Genomic DNA, 19,293 nt, shown 5'->3' on the forward strand with positions numbered 1-19,293 from the left:
GGCAAGCACAGCCCCACTCACAGAGACAGGGGGATGGACAAGATGGCACGGGGATGGGGGGCCGGGTAGGACAGGCAGGCTCGGCGGAGGAAGCGCCGAGGCTGGGCAGCGGTGTCCTCATGGAGTGGTTTATTACGATTCCATCTCACAAGGCAGGTGGGCGGCGGCAGCGGCACATGAACTCCAAGCCCCTGACAGACGTCTGCCGCGGGCGCATGCAAACAGTGCAACACGGTCAAGCGCAAACACGGGCGACCGAGGCGACACGGGACACGGAACGGGGAACAAGGCTGGGGCAATGGGTCCCTAGAGAGGGGCCTGGTTTCCCCAACCCTTTTGGGCAGGACAGGAAAAATAAGATTCGTACTTCTTGTAAAATGCCCATTTCCTGGGTACTTTCTTTCTCCTTATCTTGAAAAATAATAAAAAATAAACACACGGAAAAAAATCTCAAAAAAGGAAAGGAATAAAACTCTAAGAAGGCGAGAGACGGGAGGCCAGGAAAGCCTGAGCATGGGAGGGGGCATCTGCCTCCCGCCCCTCACCCTTCCTTCTCGGCCCTTTGTTGGGGCTCCTGAAGCCACACAAGTGGGTCCATGAGAGAAGGTGCCAGGTCTAGGCGGGGTCCCTGGGGGGCCAGAGGGGGTGCAGGCTGGGACAGAGGAAAGAGGCCCACCAGCCTGCTGGGCTCAGTTCAGGTTTGAGCCTAGTGAGCGGGGGCCCCAGGTCCACAATCTTTCCAGGTTCAGTCCCCACGTGCCCAAGACCTGGGCGGAGGCCGGCGGTCACAGGTGTAGCTCGTGGGCTTTGATGTGCTCGAGCTGCTCCCGGAGCTGCAGGAAGGAGGGCCGTGTGGCGGCGTCCAGGTGCCAGCAGTTCTTCATGACATCGTAGACTGCAGGCGGGCAGCCGTCGGGGGCATCCATCTTGTAGCCCTTCTCCACCCGAGGGACAACGTCCTTCAGGGGCTGTGGGCAGGTGGGTGGTACAGAGTCGGTGCAGGACCTAACTCTGGAGGGGACCCCTCTCTCAGCTTCAGGGATCCCCTTCAGCTCTGCCTCAGACCCAGGCCCAGGAAGTGGTCTGGAGGCTCCGGGGGGTAGGTCTGCGGCTTCTAGGCCTCAGATTGGAGAGGGAGGGCCAATGAGACCCCCTCCCCTACCACCCCCTCCTTTGCTCCAAGCCCTACCCTTAGCCCCAGTCATGCCCTGGTCCGAGGGTCCACACTCACAATTCTTGGATAAGGCACTCGCCCAAAGGAGTAGATTTCCCAGAGAAGAATTCCAAAACTCCACACGTCAGACTTGGTGGAGAATTTCTGCCATGTGGAAGGGAGCAGTGTCAGATCCTGGGAATTTGGGGGTAGGGGTGACCCAGGGCCCCCATCCACCACTGCTCAGGCCCTGGGAGAGGCCTGCCCCACCTTCTCTCTCAGAGCCTCTGGGGCTGTCCACTTGACTGGCAGCTTGCCCGTGTCCTGGGTGCTGGAGGCCTCCTTGGTGAGGCCAAAGTCGCTGACCTTGGCCACGTTGTCCTCGGACACCAGCACATTGCGGGCGGCCAGGTCCCGGTGCACGAAGTTGTTGCCCTCCAGGTATTCCATAGCCTCGCAGACGTCTCTGGAGGTAAGCCAGCCACATGTCCCCTCAGACGGGGCTCCCATAGCTGGGCAGGGCCTCCCGCCCCCAGGGGCTGCTTCACTCACAGTGAGAACTTGAGGAGACAGTCTCCGCCTAGCACCGACCGACCGCGTGACCGCAGATAGTCCACCAGGCTCCCCTGGGGCAGGACAGACAGACCAGCCCCACAGGTCAGACTTGCCCTCCAGCCTCCAGGAACAGGCCTGGAGCTGGTAAATGGTGACACCCAAGGGAGGTGTGAGGAGAGGGAAGGAGCAGGGGCGGGATCAGGACACCACTTCTGCATGAATATTAGTGTCTACATGCTGGACACTGTGCTCAGCAATTGTCATGTACTGTCTCTCTTAAGTCCTCACAAATCTCTGAGGTAAACTTTATCATTATCATCATTTCACAGATGAGGAAACTGCGACTTAGTGAGGTGACACAACTTGTTCAAGGTCATAGTGAATAAATGACAAGCCAGGACAAAAGCTAAGCCCTGGTGACTTTGCAGCTCAGAAGGGGGGAGGTGACTGAGGGAGTAGGGGCCCACGGGTGCAATGGGTGGTTTGGGGCAGTTGGAAGCTGGAGCCCCAGTGTTCAGCTCTAGGATGGGGGCTGCATCGGGGGCAGGTGCACACCTTGGCCATGTACTCAGTGACGATGTAGAGCCCGCCTTTCTCCTCCACGATCACGCCTAGAAGCTGTACCAGGTTGCTATGCCGAAGTTGCCTGGGGCAGGACGGTGGAGGTTAGGGCCTGCCAAGCCTCCCTATTACCTCCTGGCCCAGGCCGACCTCTCCACTCCCCCACCCCTACTCACGTCATGACCGAGGCTTCAGCCAGGAAGGCCTGGGCCGTGGCATCGTTCTTAATGCACTTGACAGCAACTTTATTCCCTCGGTAATCACCCAGCATCACATCTGGGGGAAGAGGTGGGGTTGTTCCCTGGACTCCCCACAGCCCCTTGGCCCTTCCAGGGGTCCAGCCCTTCCCACTCACCTCCAAACTCCCCCTTCCCAATGGTCTGCAGCAGCTTCAGATCCTTCATGTTCAGCGCCCAGCCGCCTGGTGGGGGGAGGGGTGGTTCCGTGAGGGGTGTTGAGGCCAGAGCAGGGTTTACAGCAGGGGTGACAGAGGCAGACTGGACTATAACATGTGTGGGGGTCCCTGGAGGTCTCCAGAGCCTCTGGGATGGGGGGAGTGGCAGGAAGCCTGGGAGGGAGGAGGCAGGTAAGCAAGTAAGGACTGGGGTGGGGTGGCACTCACTGCGGAAGAACTCATCCTGGGCTGCCACTGTGCCCTCCATGACCTTTGGCTTGATGAGGCGAGTACAGAGTCCATCTGCATCTGAGGTGTAGTGCTACAGAGGGCAGCACAGGCACTCAGAGCCAGCCCCTAGGGCCCCACCAGCAGCTTGCACGCACTGCCCAGGTCTGACCACCAGAGGGAAGCAGAGGCTGGTCCTGCCCAGCTGGGAGTTGCTTTGAGTGGGGAGGGCTCCCTATTTCCGGCAGGGCAGGGGTTAGGGAGGCCCCAGACTCGGACATGCAGCCCATTTCCCATGCCACCCCACACCTAAGTACTGGACAGACACCCCAGTGTTGCTACCACTCTGGGCCTCACCAGCATCCCGAGGCAGAGGGCAAACCCTCGCTCAGTCCAGACACCAGCCTCTAGCCAGGTATGCCCAGGACCCTGCCCTGCCATAGGCCAAGCCAGGCTAGCAGGGGGAAGGAGCTGAGAGTGAGTGCAGGGGGCATCTGGATGGCTGCCTGGAGCAACCGGACACCAGGTGTGGCCTGGCCAGGGCTGGCAGGGCTGGCCTCAGGAGCTGCAGGGACACGTGGGCATCCGTGCAGGTGCAGGAGCCCAGGGGACCCTGGTCTTTTAGGTGTAGCTCATGAGGACATGCTTATATACACATACCTGAGCATGTGGTTCTGTGAGTGGCTGGAAGGAAGCTAGTTCTGAAGTCAGACAGACTCAGATTCAAGTCCTGGCACCTTCAATTTATAGCTGTGCGACTTAAGGTAGGTCCCTTAACTGCTCTGAACCTTCATTTTCTGACTTAGGAAATGGGGATGGTGGCACCCTCCCTGTAGTGGCATCATGGGGTGAGTGACCAACTCTGGCACATAGGAGGTGCTCCATCAAGGGGGAGGAAATGCAGGCTCCCAGAGGTTGCATGACACGCCCATGGTCACCCGCTGGAAGTGGCGGGACTGGAGCCGAATGCAGGCTTGCATGGGTGCTCACCTCCACCAGCTGCATGAGGTTCTCAAAGTACACCTCCTCGTCGATGCTGAGCTTGCTGGCATGGTACATGATGCGGTAGTGCTCCACCTTGCCGTCGCAGCTCACACACAGCGTGTAGTCCCCGGGGTAGTTGGTGCTCTCCCGCACCAGGAACAAGCCTGTCTCCGGAGGGCACAGGAGCCGCTCTGCCTGCTCCCGCGTGATCTTGCCATGGAACCAACTGGGGGGCAGCCAGGCCAGGGGTCATGGTAGCCCGAGGGTCTGACCCCAGCGCACCTGACAGGCTCCACTTTCTGCAGGTCCTCCTCTGAAGGCCCTTCCCACTGGCTCATTCTGGCACTCGGGCCCTCGTCTTCTGCTTCTGCTCCTTCTTTCTTTAGTCCTCCCAGCCCCGTCCTCCCCTTTGAGGTCTAGCACCCTGGCCCTTCCCCTCATCTCCAGAAGCCCTCACGGACATTCCTGCTCCTTCCTCTCACCCTCCTGTTTTCCTCTGACTCTCTTCTTGGGGAACAAGCGCTTCTCGTCCTCCTTCCTTCCCAGACTGGGAGATCCTGACCCTGCCACAGTGGTACTCACGGCATAAGGCTGAGTTTGGTGCCCGCCTTCACGCCCTCCCGCTTCTGGACATAGTTGGCTGGGATGATGCCCTCACGGCCCACCTTGTTCTTGGCTTTGTACCAGTTGGGGTCCTGGGGAGAGGGAAGTCCAGACATGCTCTCAGGCCCACCCTCCCCTGCAGGGGAGCCAGGACCCAGAGGGAATGCCCAGAGGTGGCAGGGGGTGGCAGTGGGCAGGTGAGGTCCCTGATTACCTTGGTGACGGCCACAATGGTGAGCACATCTCCTTTGCAGAAGGGAAGGTCTTGCTCAGCAGTGCCATGGAAGTTGTACTTGGCAATACATTCTGTACCAGATGGCCAAGCGGCCTGCAGGGCAGGTGACAGGTGGGCAGGTGCAGCCCAGGGCCCCTCCCCACCCACCTGCCTGCACACCCTCGAGGCCACAGCCTCTCGGCTGCCCTCCATGAGCCTGGCTGAGGTGCCCCTCCCCCTGAGAACTCTGGGTCCCTTCCAGCTGGGATTGCCCCACTGCCTCCAGACCTGTGTTCCCATCTTGAGGGCCTCGTGTCCGACAGTGCACCCTGGAATTCTACTTTGTTGAAAGCCAGGGCTGGGAAAAACGGGAGCCAATTGATCTAAGCCCTCTTTCTTTCTCTCCCTCAACACTCCCCTCCGGGTGGTGGGCATACTCGCACCCCTGCGGTACCTGTATTGCTGACATCTTCTCAGAAGATCCGGCGTCCCCGTGTCACAGGAAGGCCAACCTGTTGCTTGGTACCATGAGAGCTGCAGGGACAAGGGGAAGACTGAGGAGGGGGTGAGAAGACAGCTCCCCTCAGGCCTCTGAGAGCCCACTCCTTCCACAGAGAAATGTCAACAGGTGTCAAAAGCTCCCAGAGCTGGGACACCGGGCAAGGGCCGTCTCTCTAATCTCGCTCGGCAGGCTGAGGGCACTGCACAGGGGAGGAGGCAGGAACACGAGGGCCGAGGATCCCCAGGGACAGAGGGGCCACCAACCCTAAGCCCACAGGGGGCCTTACAGCCCAACAGAATGGCCAACAGGGGCAAAGGAGGCTCGGGGGAGTGAGCAGACCAGTGCCACCTGCCCCGCCAGCCCTAAGCCTGGGTGCTAACTGGTCTGTTGGGGGAAGGAACCTGGGGCAGGTGCTCTGACTTGGGAAAGTACTTGTCCTCTGTGGGCCTCTCAGTTCCCGCGCCTATAAAAACTTGCCCAGGCAGCATCTCTAGAGCCAAATGTACACCAACCCCACAACCTGGTCATCCCACTTCTAGGCACAAACCAGGAGAAAATAGGACAGGTGTCCTCCGAGATAGGCATGAGCACTCACAGCAGCACAAGTTGTAATAAACCTCAAACTTGGAACTGCTCAGATGCCCATCAAGAGTCAGATGGATCCCCTGTGGTTTGTTCACAGAAGGAACACTGTAGGGCAGCAAACATGAATGAACTACAGCTATGAAACAACACTGATGACTTTCTACACGTAACGTTCACCAAGAAGCCAGACACAGAAGAGCACATGGCCTATGATTCCACGTGTAAAAAGTTCAAAATCTGGAAACCATGGTGCAGGATGGCGACTACCTTGGGAGGCGACAGTGACCACAAGGGGCGGAAGGGGCCTCTGATATCTGGCTCCTCTGGGCCCAGTGAGGGGTGAGTCCACTCTGTGACCACTCATTGAGCTCCATCCTTGTGATCGGTGCACTTTTCAGTGCATATATTTACTTCAACAAAGCTAACTCCTCAAACAAATCTACCCCAGCCAACCCATCCTGCACACACACTGCCCACAGCTGCCCCTAACTGTCGTCTTCCCAAACACACCCTGAGCCCCTTATCCCTGTCTCAGGAAGCAGAGGGGCTGGGGCTACTGTCCCCTTTTTACAGATGAGGAAACTGAATCTATAGACAGGGCCAGTGACTCCTCAACGGTCATTGAATCTTAGGGAAACACCTCCATGCACCTCCCAGGTTCCCAGGCTCATCTGACAGGATGGATGAGGTCTGGGGGCCGGGCTGACGGTCACAAACATTACCACCCACCCCAGGCCAGGCGAAGACTTTTGAGCACAAGTGCTTAGAGGTGTGAGGTGAGCAAGGAGTGCAGAGCTTAGGTGGGCTTCCTGGAGGAGAGAGCGCTGGAGCTGAGCCCTGAGGACTGAGAGCTTAGATACACAGAGGACGGGCTGGAGAAGGGACCTGAGCAAAGATGTCAGGGTATAGACAGGCACAGCCATGAGAAACTGGCCTGGCTGGAAGCCCATGGACAGACCCTGCCCATCAAGGGCTCTGGGACCCCGAGCTTCCAGAGTCCACCCCGAGCACCCTGTCAGCCTGCTCTAAGGGGACGGTTTCGAGTGGGCCTGGTATAAATCTTGCAGGGCAGCAGGAATCAAATGCCAAAGTGAGGAACCAGAGTTTGCTTCTGAGGGGTGGGGCTCGGGGGCCTCAGCAGGGGAGCGTGGTCTTGCAGACCAGATGAGCTGGGCAGAGTGGAGCCAGGGAGAAGCGCTGCTCCAGGTCTCACTCCAGGTGCTGGAGTCGGGTAGTCCTGGCTCTGTCGAGTGCAGCTCAGGAGAATGACTCAACCCTTCTGAGCCTCAGATCCCTCACCCTGAAAGGTGGGGATAGGGGTCCCCTGCAAGCAGGCTGTGGATGGAGTGGAATGAGACCCAGACTTGGAAGTCTCTGGCACAGGCCTGGCATGCACTCCTTCCTCCTCCTGGACAAAAGAGCTTCCCTTTCTCCCAGAACACACAGTACCTCCCGTCCCCAGGGGCCAGCCCATCAACCTCTACCCTCTAGACAGGGAGACTGGAGTTAAAGGAGGATGAGGCTGGACACCGCCCCCCCAACACATTCACATGACTGAGCCACCACAAGTACAGGAACCACCCCCTGGGCTCCTGAGGACCACAGGCTGTGGGGAGCTGTGATCTTTCTTACTCCTATTTTATAGAAGCAGAAACTGAGGCTCACGAGGTCGAATAATTTTCCTGAAGCTACACAGCTAGCTAGGGGTGACAGCCTAGAACTTGATTTGGGGTCCCACTGGGCTTGGCTGGGTCCCCAACCTTCAGGTCCTTAGGAACAGGGGCTCTGCTAGTTCTCCACATCCCCCACCCCCCAAACTCACCAGCCCCAGGAGGGTGCGGAGGCTGTGGTACCTTTAGTCACCCTCCCAGCTGTCAGTGTGCAAACACTCCTTTCCAGGCTTGCAGCTGCTACTGCTGCCGCCTCCCCACTGATGTGATGATGATAATAAATAACAACAGGCCCTGTTTTCTGAGCACTTATTCTGTGCCAGGCCCTGTCCTTGGCATGTATGGCTCATCAAATCTCTGACAATTCTGAGAGAGAGAGGCTATTATTAACGCCATTTTACAGATGAGGACCACAGGCAAGGCCAAGAGGTAAGGTGGCCTGGCCTGAGATTACACCTTGAGCGAGCATCCTGCCCCGCTGAGCCATTAGGCCTCCCTACCCCCACCCCCCCATCCCCCAGTGCCTCTGGGCCTTCGATGTCTGTACTATACCCCCAGGAGCTGCAAGCATGTTAGGACCTCACTGGCCTAGAAGAGAGAGTGCAAGGGAGGAGAGAGAAGCAAGTAGTGCTCAGAGGAAGGGGTAAGCTCAGGCAGGAGTGGTCCGGGTGGGCTTCCTCGAGGGTCTGGGCTTTAACAACCAAGAAAGATGTGGAAAGGAGAGGGAGGAGATAACCTCTCCCCTTTGCTCTACCAGCTTTTTTTTTTTTGACTTTGGGACCCAGTTTCTCCATCTGTTCAATGGGTTGGTGATAACCCTGCAGCTCCTAGGGCTACTCTGAGGACTGGAGCTGCCACCTCTCAGCACCAGGAACAAGGCCCAGCTGGACGCAAAAACCCTGCCTGCAGGAGCTGTGGACCATCTCTTGACAGCTCCTTCCTGAAGCCGTGAGCCCAGGACGGCTCAACAGTCTCCCAGCCAGTGCCTAGGCTGGGGTCCCCTCCTTAAGGCTCTGAGGGTCCAGCCAAGCCACCCTACTCCAGTTCAGAGGCCAAGAGTGAGAGTGGTTGTCCTTCAATCTGGCTTGGGTCAGGCAGAGAGGGGCCTGGTTTCAGGGCACTTCGTGGAGGCAGTGCAGGAATACTGTCCTGGGAGTCAGGGACTCTGAGTCCTGCTCCTGGCTCTGCCACTTTGCTATGTGACCTTGGGAAAGTTACTTGAACTTTCTGGGACTTGCTGGCTCACCTGCTCTTCCCAGGGCACCTGTACCCTGCCCACCTCCCTGCCTTCACATTCCCTCGCCACTCCCTCCCCCTTCTCTACCCAAGGAACTTCCACTCTGCCTTCGGGGGGCAGCTGAGACAATGCCTAAAAAAATATAGGAGGACAGTCTCTGCCGTACTGTCTGTGGTAGCAAGAGACTGGGAGACAACATTCACGTCGATTAACAAGGGACAAAGTGAATAAATGACCAGATATCCCTAAAGAGAACAACACAGCTCCAGCTGTGACGGGGTCAGAACACTCCCTGGGAGAGAGTAAGTAGAAATGGTGAAAAGCCAGCCAGTGAAGGGAAAGTTGCTGGGGGGATAGGACAGTGACACGGCTTCCAAGTACCACCCCACGGATTAATGAGAAAGATGACAGAGCACCTTCACAACAGGGAGGTCTGGCAGACTCCTCATTAACCAAATGATCAAATTCAGCATCACCGATAAAGAGAGAAGCGACACGAGTGCCTCCTGCTCCCAGGCACTGAGGAGGGCACAGCATCTCTGTGGTATTCCTGCAGAGCTGCTGCTCTGACTCCACCAGGAAGGGGCAATCACACAGCCCAAACAACTGGCCTGGACTCTTAGAGTCAGCGTCACAAAAGACAAAACAAACGAAGGCTGGGGAATGTTCTAGATTAAATAAGACACTAAAAAAACATGACAACAACAAAATTATAATGACGTGAGTTGAGGGAGGTGTTAACTAACCTTACTGTGGTAACTGCTTTGCAACATACATGTGTTATCAAATCATCACACTGTACACCTAAACTTACATAATGTTCTATGTCAATCATATCTCAATAAAGCTGGAAAAAAAAGAAAGAAACACAACAACAAGATTCAATGAGTGATCCTGAATCGGATTCTGAATCAGAGGGAAAAAATAGCTATAAAAACCATTTGGGGACAATTGGGAAAATGAAAATGTTAGATAATATGGAACTAATGTTAATTTTCTTAAGTGTAATCATGGTACTATTATGTAAGAGATGCATGCTACAGTACTTAGGAGTACTTAGATGTGATGCCCACAACTAACACTCAGATAAATCAGCAAAAAATAAACACATATGTCTATGTATATAAAGGAAGAGGTAAAGCAAATATGACAAAATGTTAAGAAATGGTGATTCTGGGTAAAGGATATGTGGGTATTCATTATACTATTATTTCAGCTTTTTGGTAGGTTTGAAATACTCAAAAGAAAAGACTGTGAAAGAGAGTGAGGTGCAGGCCACCATCCGTGGTATATCACAAGCTCTGTTTTTCAAGGGGACATATGATTCATCCCTAAACTCAGATATCCACAGATCATCTTTGAAAGATAGAGGAAACTGATAACAGAGGTCACCTCTGGGATGGGAAGGGGAAGAATCAAGTTCAAGGGAAACTTTTCACTGTATATTTGCTGTTTTGTCCTTTTTGATTTTTTTTTAACCACATACATCTATTACCTTCCCCCTAAAAATCTGATTGAAAACAAGTAACTTTTTGAAAGCTACCTCTGCCAGGAGCCTTCCATGGTCCACCAGCTGTGGAGGCTGCTCCGGGCCTCCACAGCCGCTCACACATCTCCATGCTCCAGGGAGGACCCCACCGATCCTTGCCTGGGAGCTCTGCAGGGGGAAAGCCAGCATGGGCTGGGCCCAGAGTGGCAGCTCAGTAAATGAGTGCTGAATGAATGAATGAACCAACAAACGAAAGGGTGAAGCAGGCTGGCCACACCACACCGAGGTCCCGTAACCAGAGGGATAGCCGCTATCACCCCACCCCCACAGGTCTAGGGAACAAGGGGTTTTGGAACTTTGTGAAGTCAATGCTTCACTCTGACTTCCTGTCCCAAACCCTGCTCTCAGCAGTCCTTGTGCTGGGGTCCTGAGAACAGGCTGGGCACTGTGCCCAAGCACTGAGGTCAGTGGAAGCAGCCTCAGGCAGGCCTTTCTTGAGAGTCCAGGCCGGCAGGGAGAGGGGAGCCCAGAAACTCCCAGGCTGCCCTTTTCCTGCCCTGGGGGCAGCTGTAGACCCCCACAGCCAAGCACGTGCTGAGGACCAGGGTAGGTCAAGGGGCCCCTGTCCTGCCCCCCTCACCAAAACTCCACTGCCCAGTGGGGCGTGGGAGCCTTCAGTAACTGTTTACACCCAGCTAAAAATACCCACTGAAAAGGGAAGTGCACATGAGACCTGGGGGAACTCGGGGCCATGGCCCCCAGAGACTCTGGTCCTGCCACAGGACCCAGCTAGAGCCTCTGGGGGCAGGGGCAGCCAGTGGAGGCAACAGGTAGGTCCACCTTGCCTTCTCATTCTTTGAGCCAGTGTTTCAGGAGCCTTCCTGTGCACCATGCTTGGGGGGCCAGCATGGGCAGGAGGAAGAAAGGGCCCAGGAGTCCTGCCCTTGGGGTCCTAAGAACTCCACTCATCGGTCTCTGTGGCCAGCCTGGGGACCCCAACAAAATGCAGCCCTGCTCCTCTCCTCTTGGCTACCAGATGGTCAATCATGACCAGGTGAGCTCAGTGACTCAACAGGAGAGACCGGGGCAACCCACAAAGGCTTCCAGGAAGAAGGGGAAGGGAGCTGGAACTGGGAGGATTTTAGGTGGAAGTAACTGGGAGAGGGGTGTGCTAGATCAGGCCAGGACTAAGAGTCCAAACAGTCGTAAGGAGGGAGTTAACTAAGGCTGAAGAAGGCTCAGGGTGGGGGTCCATGGAAACTTTGAACCCAGCCCGGAAGTTTCTGATAGGTCACAAGACAGATAGAAGCACAGGACAGATAGACAGATATGGTCACCACCAGCAGTTGGGCTGGTTTGGCAGCAGTAAAATCAGCCCCACCTCTGGGTCTGTCAAGGGCACCCAGGCTGCCCACACTGTGACGCCCCTGGCCACATACCAGGCAGTGGGGCTGGAGGGCAGCCACTGACCCAGGAGGTGGTCCAGAGCCCTCAGCACCTCCACTGCACAGATGTCTCAAGGTCGGCAGCAGAATTAGGCACAAGACCCTTGGAGACGCCTAAACCTCCCTGGAGGCCGGGATCGATGGTTCTCCACTTTGGCTCCAGTGTATGCTGCCGCTCCCCACTCCCAGGGCTCCCTCAGCCTTAAGCCCCCTTGCCCTAAGGAGAGGAGCGAGTTTAATGGCTGAAAAATGTTAAAAAACAAATGACAGCAACTCACTGGATTCCTTCCTGCCCTCAGTGGCTCAGTGGGACTGGAAATCCCACCTCATGGTTGGGAAGGGTGAGGGCTGGAGTGAGAGGAGGCTAGTGGGGAGCCTCCTCCCCCAGGCACCGCTGCCGCTTGAGGCCGAAACTCCTGGCCCAGAAAGGTTTCTAATTACCGCTCAGGAGCCTAATTACCTGGGCAGCGGGGACTCTGGGCCTCCCCAGGGCCCTAACCCAGGCCTCTGTTCTCCCACCCCCCTCAGCAGAGGCTGTGCTTTTGCATCCTCATTTGCCTGTATCTACATCTAGCCTCTCAGCACTGACTTCCAAAGAACCCTAAGGAATCATGGAGTGTCCTTGTCCCCTCAGTCCTAGCCAGGTCATAGGTGGGGAGACTGAGCCCCAGAGGCCCATGAGCTGTCTAGAACTTTGGCCCCCAGATTCCTAGTCTTCCTGTCTCAGAACTGGGACCCACAGCTATGGGGGCCCAACACAAAGGACATAGAGCCTTGCTACCCACCCACGGTTTTCAATGCCCTCCCTCAGCAGGACAGACGGTAAAAATGAAAGCCGGGGAGAGAGTCTCCAACCCAACCTTGCGTTAGTTATTTAATCCTCAAAAACCCCATGAGGTTTTACTATTGTTCTCCGTTCGACAGACAAGGAATCCGGCTCTGAAGAGGGTCACCCAGCTTTCAAGGGGTACAGCAGGGGTTTGGGCTCAGATTTGTCTGAATTTGGTAAGGAGAAAAATCCTCTATCCTTCCTTGGGCAGGACCGATGATATCCTGAAAATGGACAGATAGTGAGGGAGGGTGGCTGAGAGGGCTGTCCAGAGCTGGGCCCTCCTGCTCTCAGGAGCATAGCTTACATCTGAGCCACCTCCTTGCTCATCTGCCATACCCTGCCTTGCACAGAAAAGCCAAGAGTCTTTCCAGGGCCACACAGCAACCAGAGAAGCCAGCAGCCCGAGAGAGGGTAGAAGTTCCAAGCAAGGACCTCTGTTTCCACCCAGCCTCTTCCTCAAATGCTTCTTGGTTTTCTTGGCCCTTCCCCTCCAGGAAGCCTTCCTGGCTGCTGCAGCCTACGCAGATCCCCAGCTTCTGAGCTCCCACCAGCCCTGCCAGGAAGTCAGAGCCACAGGCCTCCCCCAGTTGACTCCTCTCTGAGTCTGGTCTCCTCTACCGGCCAGCAGGGGAGCTCTCAGGGTCCCCTCTTCATTCTTCCCTCCAGTCTCCCCGCAGCGTGGACAACACAGGCTGCAGATGCCCAGGCTGGGTAAGAACCAGGTGCTGGGCTGGGCAGGGCTGTGCAGCAGCAGCCAGGGTAGGCAGGCATCAGATGACACCCAGGTCTTCACCCACCCACAAGGCTTCCAACTGTTTGCAGAGCGGGACAGGCAGCCTCTCTGCTGCTTGTTCTGTGCCTCCGGGCCTAGACCACAGAAGGGGCGGGCGGGAGAGTGGGGGTGGGGGGAGGCCAAGGGAAGCTGCGGTTGGAGGCCCAGCCCCACTGAGGCGTACACAGCTAGTGTGTGATGAGAGCTACTCTCATCGCAGTACCTTAAAACCAGGAAGAGAAACTGAGCAGGCAGAAAGGGTGAGCTGGGCTTCGTGGGGCCCTCAGGCCCCCTGGGGGCCTGCCAAGGGGAGCTTCTGGACAGTCGCTGGACAAACCACTTCTCCCTTCTGGGCCTCAGTTTCCCCCTGGGAAAAAGGAGATTCTCTCCTTGGTCCTGCCAGTCTGTCCTTGATTGGTGCAGGCTGTATCCTGCCCAAGAAGAGACCCTCAACTGGTGGAGCACCCCTGACCCCCCAGTGGGCTTTGGCCTCTCCCAGGATGCAGGGGCTCAGCCCCCCGAAGTTAGCCTCGCCCTGCTCATTTCTCCCCTCAGCCATGCAGGGAGCACACTAGCTCTTCCTTCACCAGCTCTTTATTTTTAGGTCTGAATTTGACTTTAATCATTACTTAGCGGATTCTATTTCCAGCCCTCAGATGAAGGGACCCAGAGGCGAGGAGGAAGGGAGACAGTGCTCCCTGCCTGGTGCGAGGGCAGCCTGCTCCTCCACCCATCCTGTCCCCAACCAAGGATGGGGGGGACTGAGAAACACCCAAAGGGCTTGCCCCAGCCAGGCCAGTATCTTGGAGAGGACCCCACCCTGTGACCTCATCTCAACCCAAGCTGTGGGACAGGAGAGTAGTTGTAATGCCCACTTCCCCTGCCCTAAGACCAAGGAGGAGGGAGACACCCCACAGGCAAGAGTCCGGCAGCAGAGTCCAAGGTCACATGCCTGGGGGACCTCTGCACTGAATGGGCCACCTGGGGGAGGACTTCCTGCCTAGGTTAGTCCCGGATGGTCCTAGGGTCATCTGGGGCTATGGTCTCATAGGCCGTGGGAGTGCCAAGCTGAGACTGATTTCCTCCTACTGTGCAGGGGGTGGCCCCAAGAGGGCATTCCCAGTTCTCTGGTCTCCAAAGAAGCAGAATAAGAGGAAGCAAGTTATGTCACAGCAGTACACACTCAGGTTAGACGTGGGGAACACCTGCCAAAGAGGAGGACACTCACACACAAGACTTTCCCAGTGATTTGTCGACATCTCTGTTCCCTTCCAACTCCCAGCGGGGAGGCTCTAGAATCCCTGCCCCTTCAGCTTTCTTCCCTGCCTTGGCCACTGGGAAAGGGTGGGAGATGAGGCTGGCATGGCTGTCCTTGGGTTGGGGCTCAGGATGCCTGGGTTCGTTGCCCAAGTCTCAGTTTTTTCAGGAAAGTACGCCTCTATCTTCACTGGGGAAATTCGGGGCTGGCCTAGGAAGTACCCAGAGCTGGGGGACAGGAGGCAGCTGAGCTCTTAGAGACGAAGCCTTGTCCATTCAACTCTGACACTTGGAAAAAACGAGGAGGATGTGTAGGGTCAGGCCCCAGAAACCAACCAGTAGCCCATCTTCCCAGGGTCAGGTTCATGCCCTGGGCCACCCAATCCCATGGTGACAAGGAGGAGGGAGGGCAGGGAGGTAGGACAGAGCACTGGCTAGAGGAGTCCAGAACTGCAGGGACAGAGGGTTTCATAAGGGCTCCTGGGGCAGAGACCAGGCCCGGCTGGGTGAGCCATCAGCCAACCTGGCCGAGGTGTCTTCGCCACATGTTGAGGCAGCCTTCGGTGGGTACTCCATCACCAATGCCAGCCCCTCCTCACACAGTGCCTACTGGAGGCCAGGGGCTGTGCCCAGCACCTTCTAGGACCTGGGTTAGTTAGTTCACACTGCATACACTCCTCTGCAGCAGGATCACCGTCCCTATTGTGCATATAAAGGAACTCTGGCTCAGAGAATGACTTGTCCAAAGTCCCTCCACTCTGGCCTAAATGGCATGGCTGGACCTGGAACCCCAGTTGGCTGGGTGCCAAGTTGCCCACTCTCCCCAGTACTCCTGGCTGCTTTGGGGGCCTGTAGTAACAACCACCACAACAGTGACAGATGGGAAACGACAGTGTACATGCTTAGTAAGAGGGTTGGGGTTAGGCTCCTGTGGCAGAACTATTTGGAATATTCTCTAGCTTTTTAGAGGCAAAGCAACACAGACCATATAGCAACATGAGAAAATGCCCATAGACACAGTATTAGATGAAAAAAGGTGTCATGCACACACACTCAAATGACAACAGCGACGAGGGAAAAAAATCAGAAAGACTGGCAGGGAACTCTGAGATCCCAACAGTCACGGCACTGGTGAAGAAAGAGTGGTGATTTTTGTTTTGTTTTCTAAATTTTCTGAAGTGCTGTTTTGTTACTTTCTAAATTAAGAAAACTAATACATACGTAGTGTTCTCACAATGAGCTCAGATTCGCTTCCCTGGGACCCGCCCACCCCCCAGCTCTGGCACTGGCTTCTGAGACATCTTCTACCATCTGATGGCCTTTCCCACTCGGTACAGCCCTCAGACACGTGAAGGTCTTTCCCTACGTTCTCTTCCCCAGACCAAACACCTCTGCTCTTTGGGGACTATATGTCAAGGCTTCGAAATTCCTCAAAAGGTGGAGCCCAGAACTGTAACCAGGCCGTCCTGCCCAATCAGACCACCTGGGGGTTTGCTGGGGTAGCCACGCCACACTGTGGATCCTGGGCCTCAGCACCTGCCTCTACTCTGGGCTGGTCTGTGGTGGCTCAACCTCTTGGGGACCAATGCCTCCTGCAGTGGGGCTAGAGACCATCTTCCAGTCTTTTCTTGCCCCTGACCCAATGTAGAGAAAAGAGGAGCCCCTTCTGGGAGGGAGACAGGCACCAAGCTCACCAAATAAAAAATACATCCCAGCACATGTGCTAGCCTGAAGCCTGAGCCCTGTCTACAAAGGCCTGGGGACCCGGGCCGCACTGTACAGCTCACAGTTGGTATAAAAGTGCCCAACCATGTCAGGCCTCAGCGGCAGGCCCTCAGGCTGAAAAGGAAGTTAGGGCTGGGGGTAGGGCTGGGTGAGGGGAGCCTCCCAGGTCCACCACATCTGGGTTCCCCCCGCTGTGCATGTCAGGGCAACTGGAAAAAACTCTACATCAAGGGCAGAGGCCTGAGCAGGACAAAACTCCCAGGAGCACCCAACGGGCCCCAGACACAGCTTGGCATCCTCCAGGGAACCCACATCCTTCCAGAAGCAAGAGGATCCTGCCACACTCCCAACTGCCCTTCTGCTGCCTTCACCCTGTTCTGGATGGGGCCCCACCAACAGACACTGGGACCCCCAGGGTGTGGGGAGCTTGGAACAGACTCTCTGGGTGTCCTCACTCTGACAATGCTCCTATGTCAAGGCTATAGGGTGCTCCCTGTGGAAACAGGGCTCTCACCTTCCCCATCCAGATCCCATTCATGTTTTGAACTTGGTTGCTCCTATACCAGCTGGGCCAAGGTGTGGGAAGGCTGGGTCAGGACTGATCACCAGGCTGTTTCAGCTCAGTGCCAGGGTCACACGACACAGGCAACCCCACATCCCCTGCCAGTGGGACCCAGCCTCAGGCAACAGGGGGAAATCCCACAGGCACTGCCCATGCTGCCTGAGCCTAGAAACAGGCAGAGCTGGGGCCGGAAGCCCTCTTTCTTCTCTCCAGCCCTCTGCAGGGGAGCACATGCTCATCCCACAAGGTCCCTTGGGCCAGGCTGGGGCCCTGTGCCCCTGGTGGGTGAAGGTGCCTGCCTAGTTTCCCTCCACCCACCCCAGTCCAGCTCTGCAGAGCAGGGGATGAAAAGAGAGATGGCCTAACTCTGCCAGAGGCCTGGAGTAGCAACTTCCCTCTTTGAGCCTCAGTTCCCTGGTCCACTAAAATGAGAGAGGAGGTGAACCCCTAGTTAAGCTCCAAGGATCTGGAGATGGACACGCCCCTTCCTGACACCTGGCCTGGGCCCTGAGGAGCTTGGGCGAATGGGCTGACCAGGCTGCCATGAGTTGGGGGTATGGTCCTTATACCCAGTGTCACCTCCACCCAGAACAGAGACCTTGCCCAGTTTCCCCACCCAAGGGTCAGAGGTCCCTTGGCTTAGGCCTAGTCTTCTGGGACGTCCAGGGTGACAGGCTCAACTTCTGGTAGGCTCAAGGGAGGTGGCTGCGCCCTGGGCTTCCTGGAGCTGGCAGGGCCTCGGTGGGAGAACCAAGGAAGGGTCAGAACCAGGCAGGCCAGGGAACCTGCGGGGAGGCCCTGGGCAGGGAATGGAAAACTGTCCCTTTTCCAGGGCCCTGGCCCATGCTGACCGCCTCCCTCCCAGCTCCAGCCAGACCCTACACGGGGAGGGGGCACGGTGAGGACAGACTCGTAGTGGCCTGAGACAAGTCTGTGGGGCTCGCAGGGCAGTACCTCCCTCGTGCGCTCCCCTCCCAGTCGGGCTGACAGCGACTCCCGGGAGAATTCGAACGCGGGAAGGAGGGGGCAAGGGAGTGGGGGATGGGAGTGGAAGCGACGGCAGCTGCAACAGAGGCAAGAGCAGCGGGACCTGCGACCTCCACCCTCCTCGCCGGCGGGAAGCACTAGGACGCCCACCTCCTCCAGGCCTGCCAGGCACTCACCTCTCTCGGGGCACAGCGGTCCGGGCCACCTCGCTGCGGGCAGCATCAGCGGCCTGCGGGACAGTCCATGCAGCCAGGGGGGAGGGGCGCAAAGGTCCCCAGGGGGTGCGGTACAAAGAGGTAAGGGTGCGAAGAGAGGGGAAGGAGGGACGGCCACACAGAGGCAAGGGGATGGCCGCGCGGCCCGGGTCGGGGAGGGAAGAAAGGCGGGAGAAGGGGGGCGGGAGGGAGTCGGGGGGAGGACAATGTAGCCGGCGCGGCCCGGCAGAGTTCCGCTTCCCAACGCCGCCACTGAGGTTCGATTTGGGACCGTCGCGCCGGCCGCCGGGGGCAGCCCCGGACGCTGCGTCGGGGGCCGCGGGGGCTCCCCGCGCTCCACGCCCCGGAGGCTCCGGCGGCCACAGGCTGGCTGGGGCGGGAGGGACGGCCGGCCAGGGGACGCCCCGACGGCGGCGGCCCGGGCGCTCGCCCGCTCGGACCCCACCCCGGCAGGACTCCCGGGTAGAGTGCGAGGCGGGGCGGGAGCGGGAGGGCGGCGGCGGTCTCGGCGGCGGCGGTCTCGGCGGCGGCGGCGGCCAAGCTCGGCTCGCCCCGGGCTCCGCTGGGAGGAAGCTCGCAGGCCTGGCGAGAGGAAGCGCGGCCCGGATCCTCCGCCCGCGGCAGCGCGCCTGCGCGAGGGGGCCTGCCCGGCGCGCGGCTGGGCGTGGGCCGGCGGGGCGGCGCCCCCTGCCGGGCGCCGGGGGCATGGCGGGGGGTGTGTCCGCGCCCACGCCCTGCCCCCCACCTGCCTGCCCGCGTTGAAGGCTCCCGGAGGTCCCTCCTAGAGGGCCAACCCACCCGCCTTCGAGCAACCTCCGAGGCTTCTCCGGGCGCAGCTTCTCCGAGGTAGAAGCGTTTGAGGCCCGGTTTGGGCTCCTCTCCTCGGATCTGTTTGGGAGAGTGGGCCTCGCTCGCAGTAGTGAGCATTCATTCACAAACACTTCCTGGCGCTGACAGCGGGACAGGCCCTCTTTGGAGTCTACTAGTAGGACCACTTCATTACTGTAAGGAGTTCTCAGGAGGAGAACTGACAGGCCAACAGACAAGCGCAAAAAAATAGTTGATAAGAGTGGAGAGGTGGGGTACAAGGTCCACAGGGAGCAGAAAAGAGGTGAAGGCTAATGGGGAGACTTCACAGAGCTGGGACCCTAGGCAGAGGGAACAGCATGGACAAAGGTAGGGAGAGGTGAGAGAACTTGATGGCTCTGGGAACTGTAAATAGCCCAGTGTGGCCACAGTTTGCAGTATGGGTCCAGGAGAGTGGTGGGAGATAGGGTCCCTGAAGGCCACAGGGACAAGAGAGCTCCCAGGAGACTTGTAGGA

At 57.6% G+C, this 19,293-nt stretch overlaps 1 protein-coding gene across 7 annotated transcripts; it reads right to left on the minus strand.

The window, feature by feature from the left end:
• Positions 1-112: 112 nt before the first annotated feature.
• CSK (C-terminal Src kinase) lies at positions 113-18,725 on the minus strand. Of its 7 annotated transcripts, none has more exons than XM_044764500.2 (14): positions 17,932-18,725; positions 5,147-5,246; positions 4,981-5,050; positions 4,693-4,806; positions 4,458-4,570; positions 3,882-4,101; positions 2,892-2,985; positions 2,625-2,690; positions 2,446-2,545; positions 2,264-2,354; positions 1,706-1,779; positions 1,424-1,619; positions 1,232-1,318; positions 113-968 (listed from the first exon to the last, which is right to left on the minus strand). In XM_044764500.2, the coding sequence occupies exons 1-14, from the start codon at positions 17,975-17,977 to the stop codon at positions 786-788; spliced, it is 1,554 nt and encodes a 517-aa protein (XP_044620435.1). In that variant the 5' UTR covers positions 17,978-18,725; the 3' UTR covers positions 113-785. The 7 variants fall into 7 exon arrangements, with proteins under 7 accessions (XP_044620435.1, XP_070354063.1, XP_070354066.1 ...); XM_070497962.1 differs by having other exon boundaries at positions 5,147-5,226; positions 17,932-18,326; XM_070497965.1 differs by lacking the exon at positions 17,932-18,725 and adding an exon at positions 13,250-13,301 and having other exon boundaries at positions 5,147-5,226.
• Between the last annotated feature and the right edge of the window lie 568 nt (positions 18,726-19,293).

The sequence above is a fragment of the Equus asinus genome, chromosome 2 (assembly GCF_041296235.1).
Source record: "Equus asinus isolate D_3611 breed Donkey chromosome 2, EquAss-T2T_v2, whole genome shotgun sequence".
Taxonomy (NCBI): domain Eukaryota; kingdom Metazoa; phylum Chordata; class Mammalia; order Perissodactyla; family Equidae; genus Equus; species Equus asinus.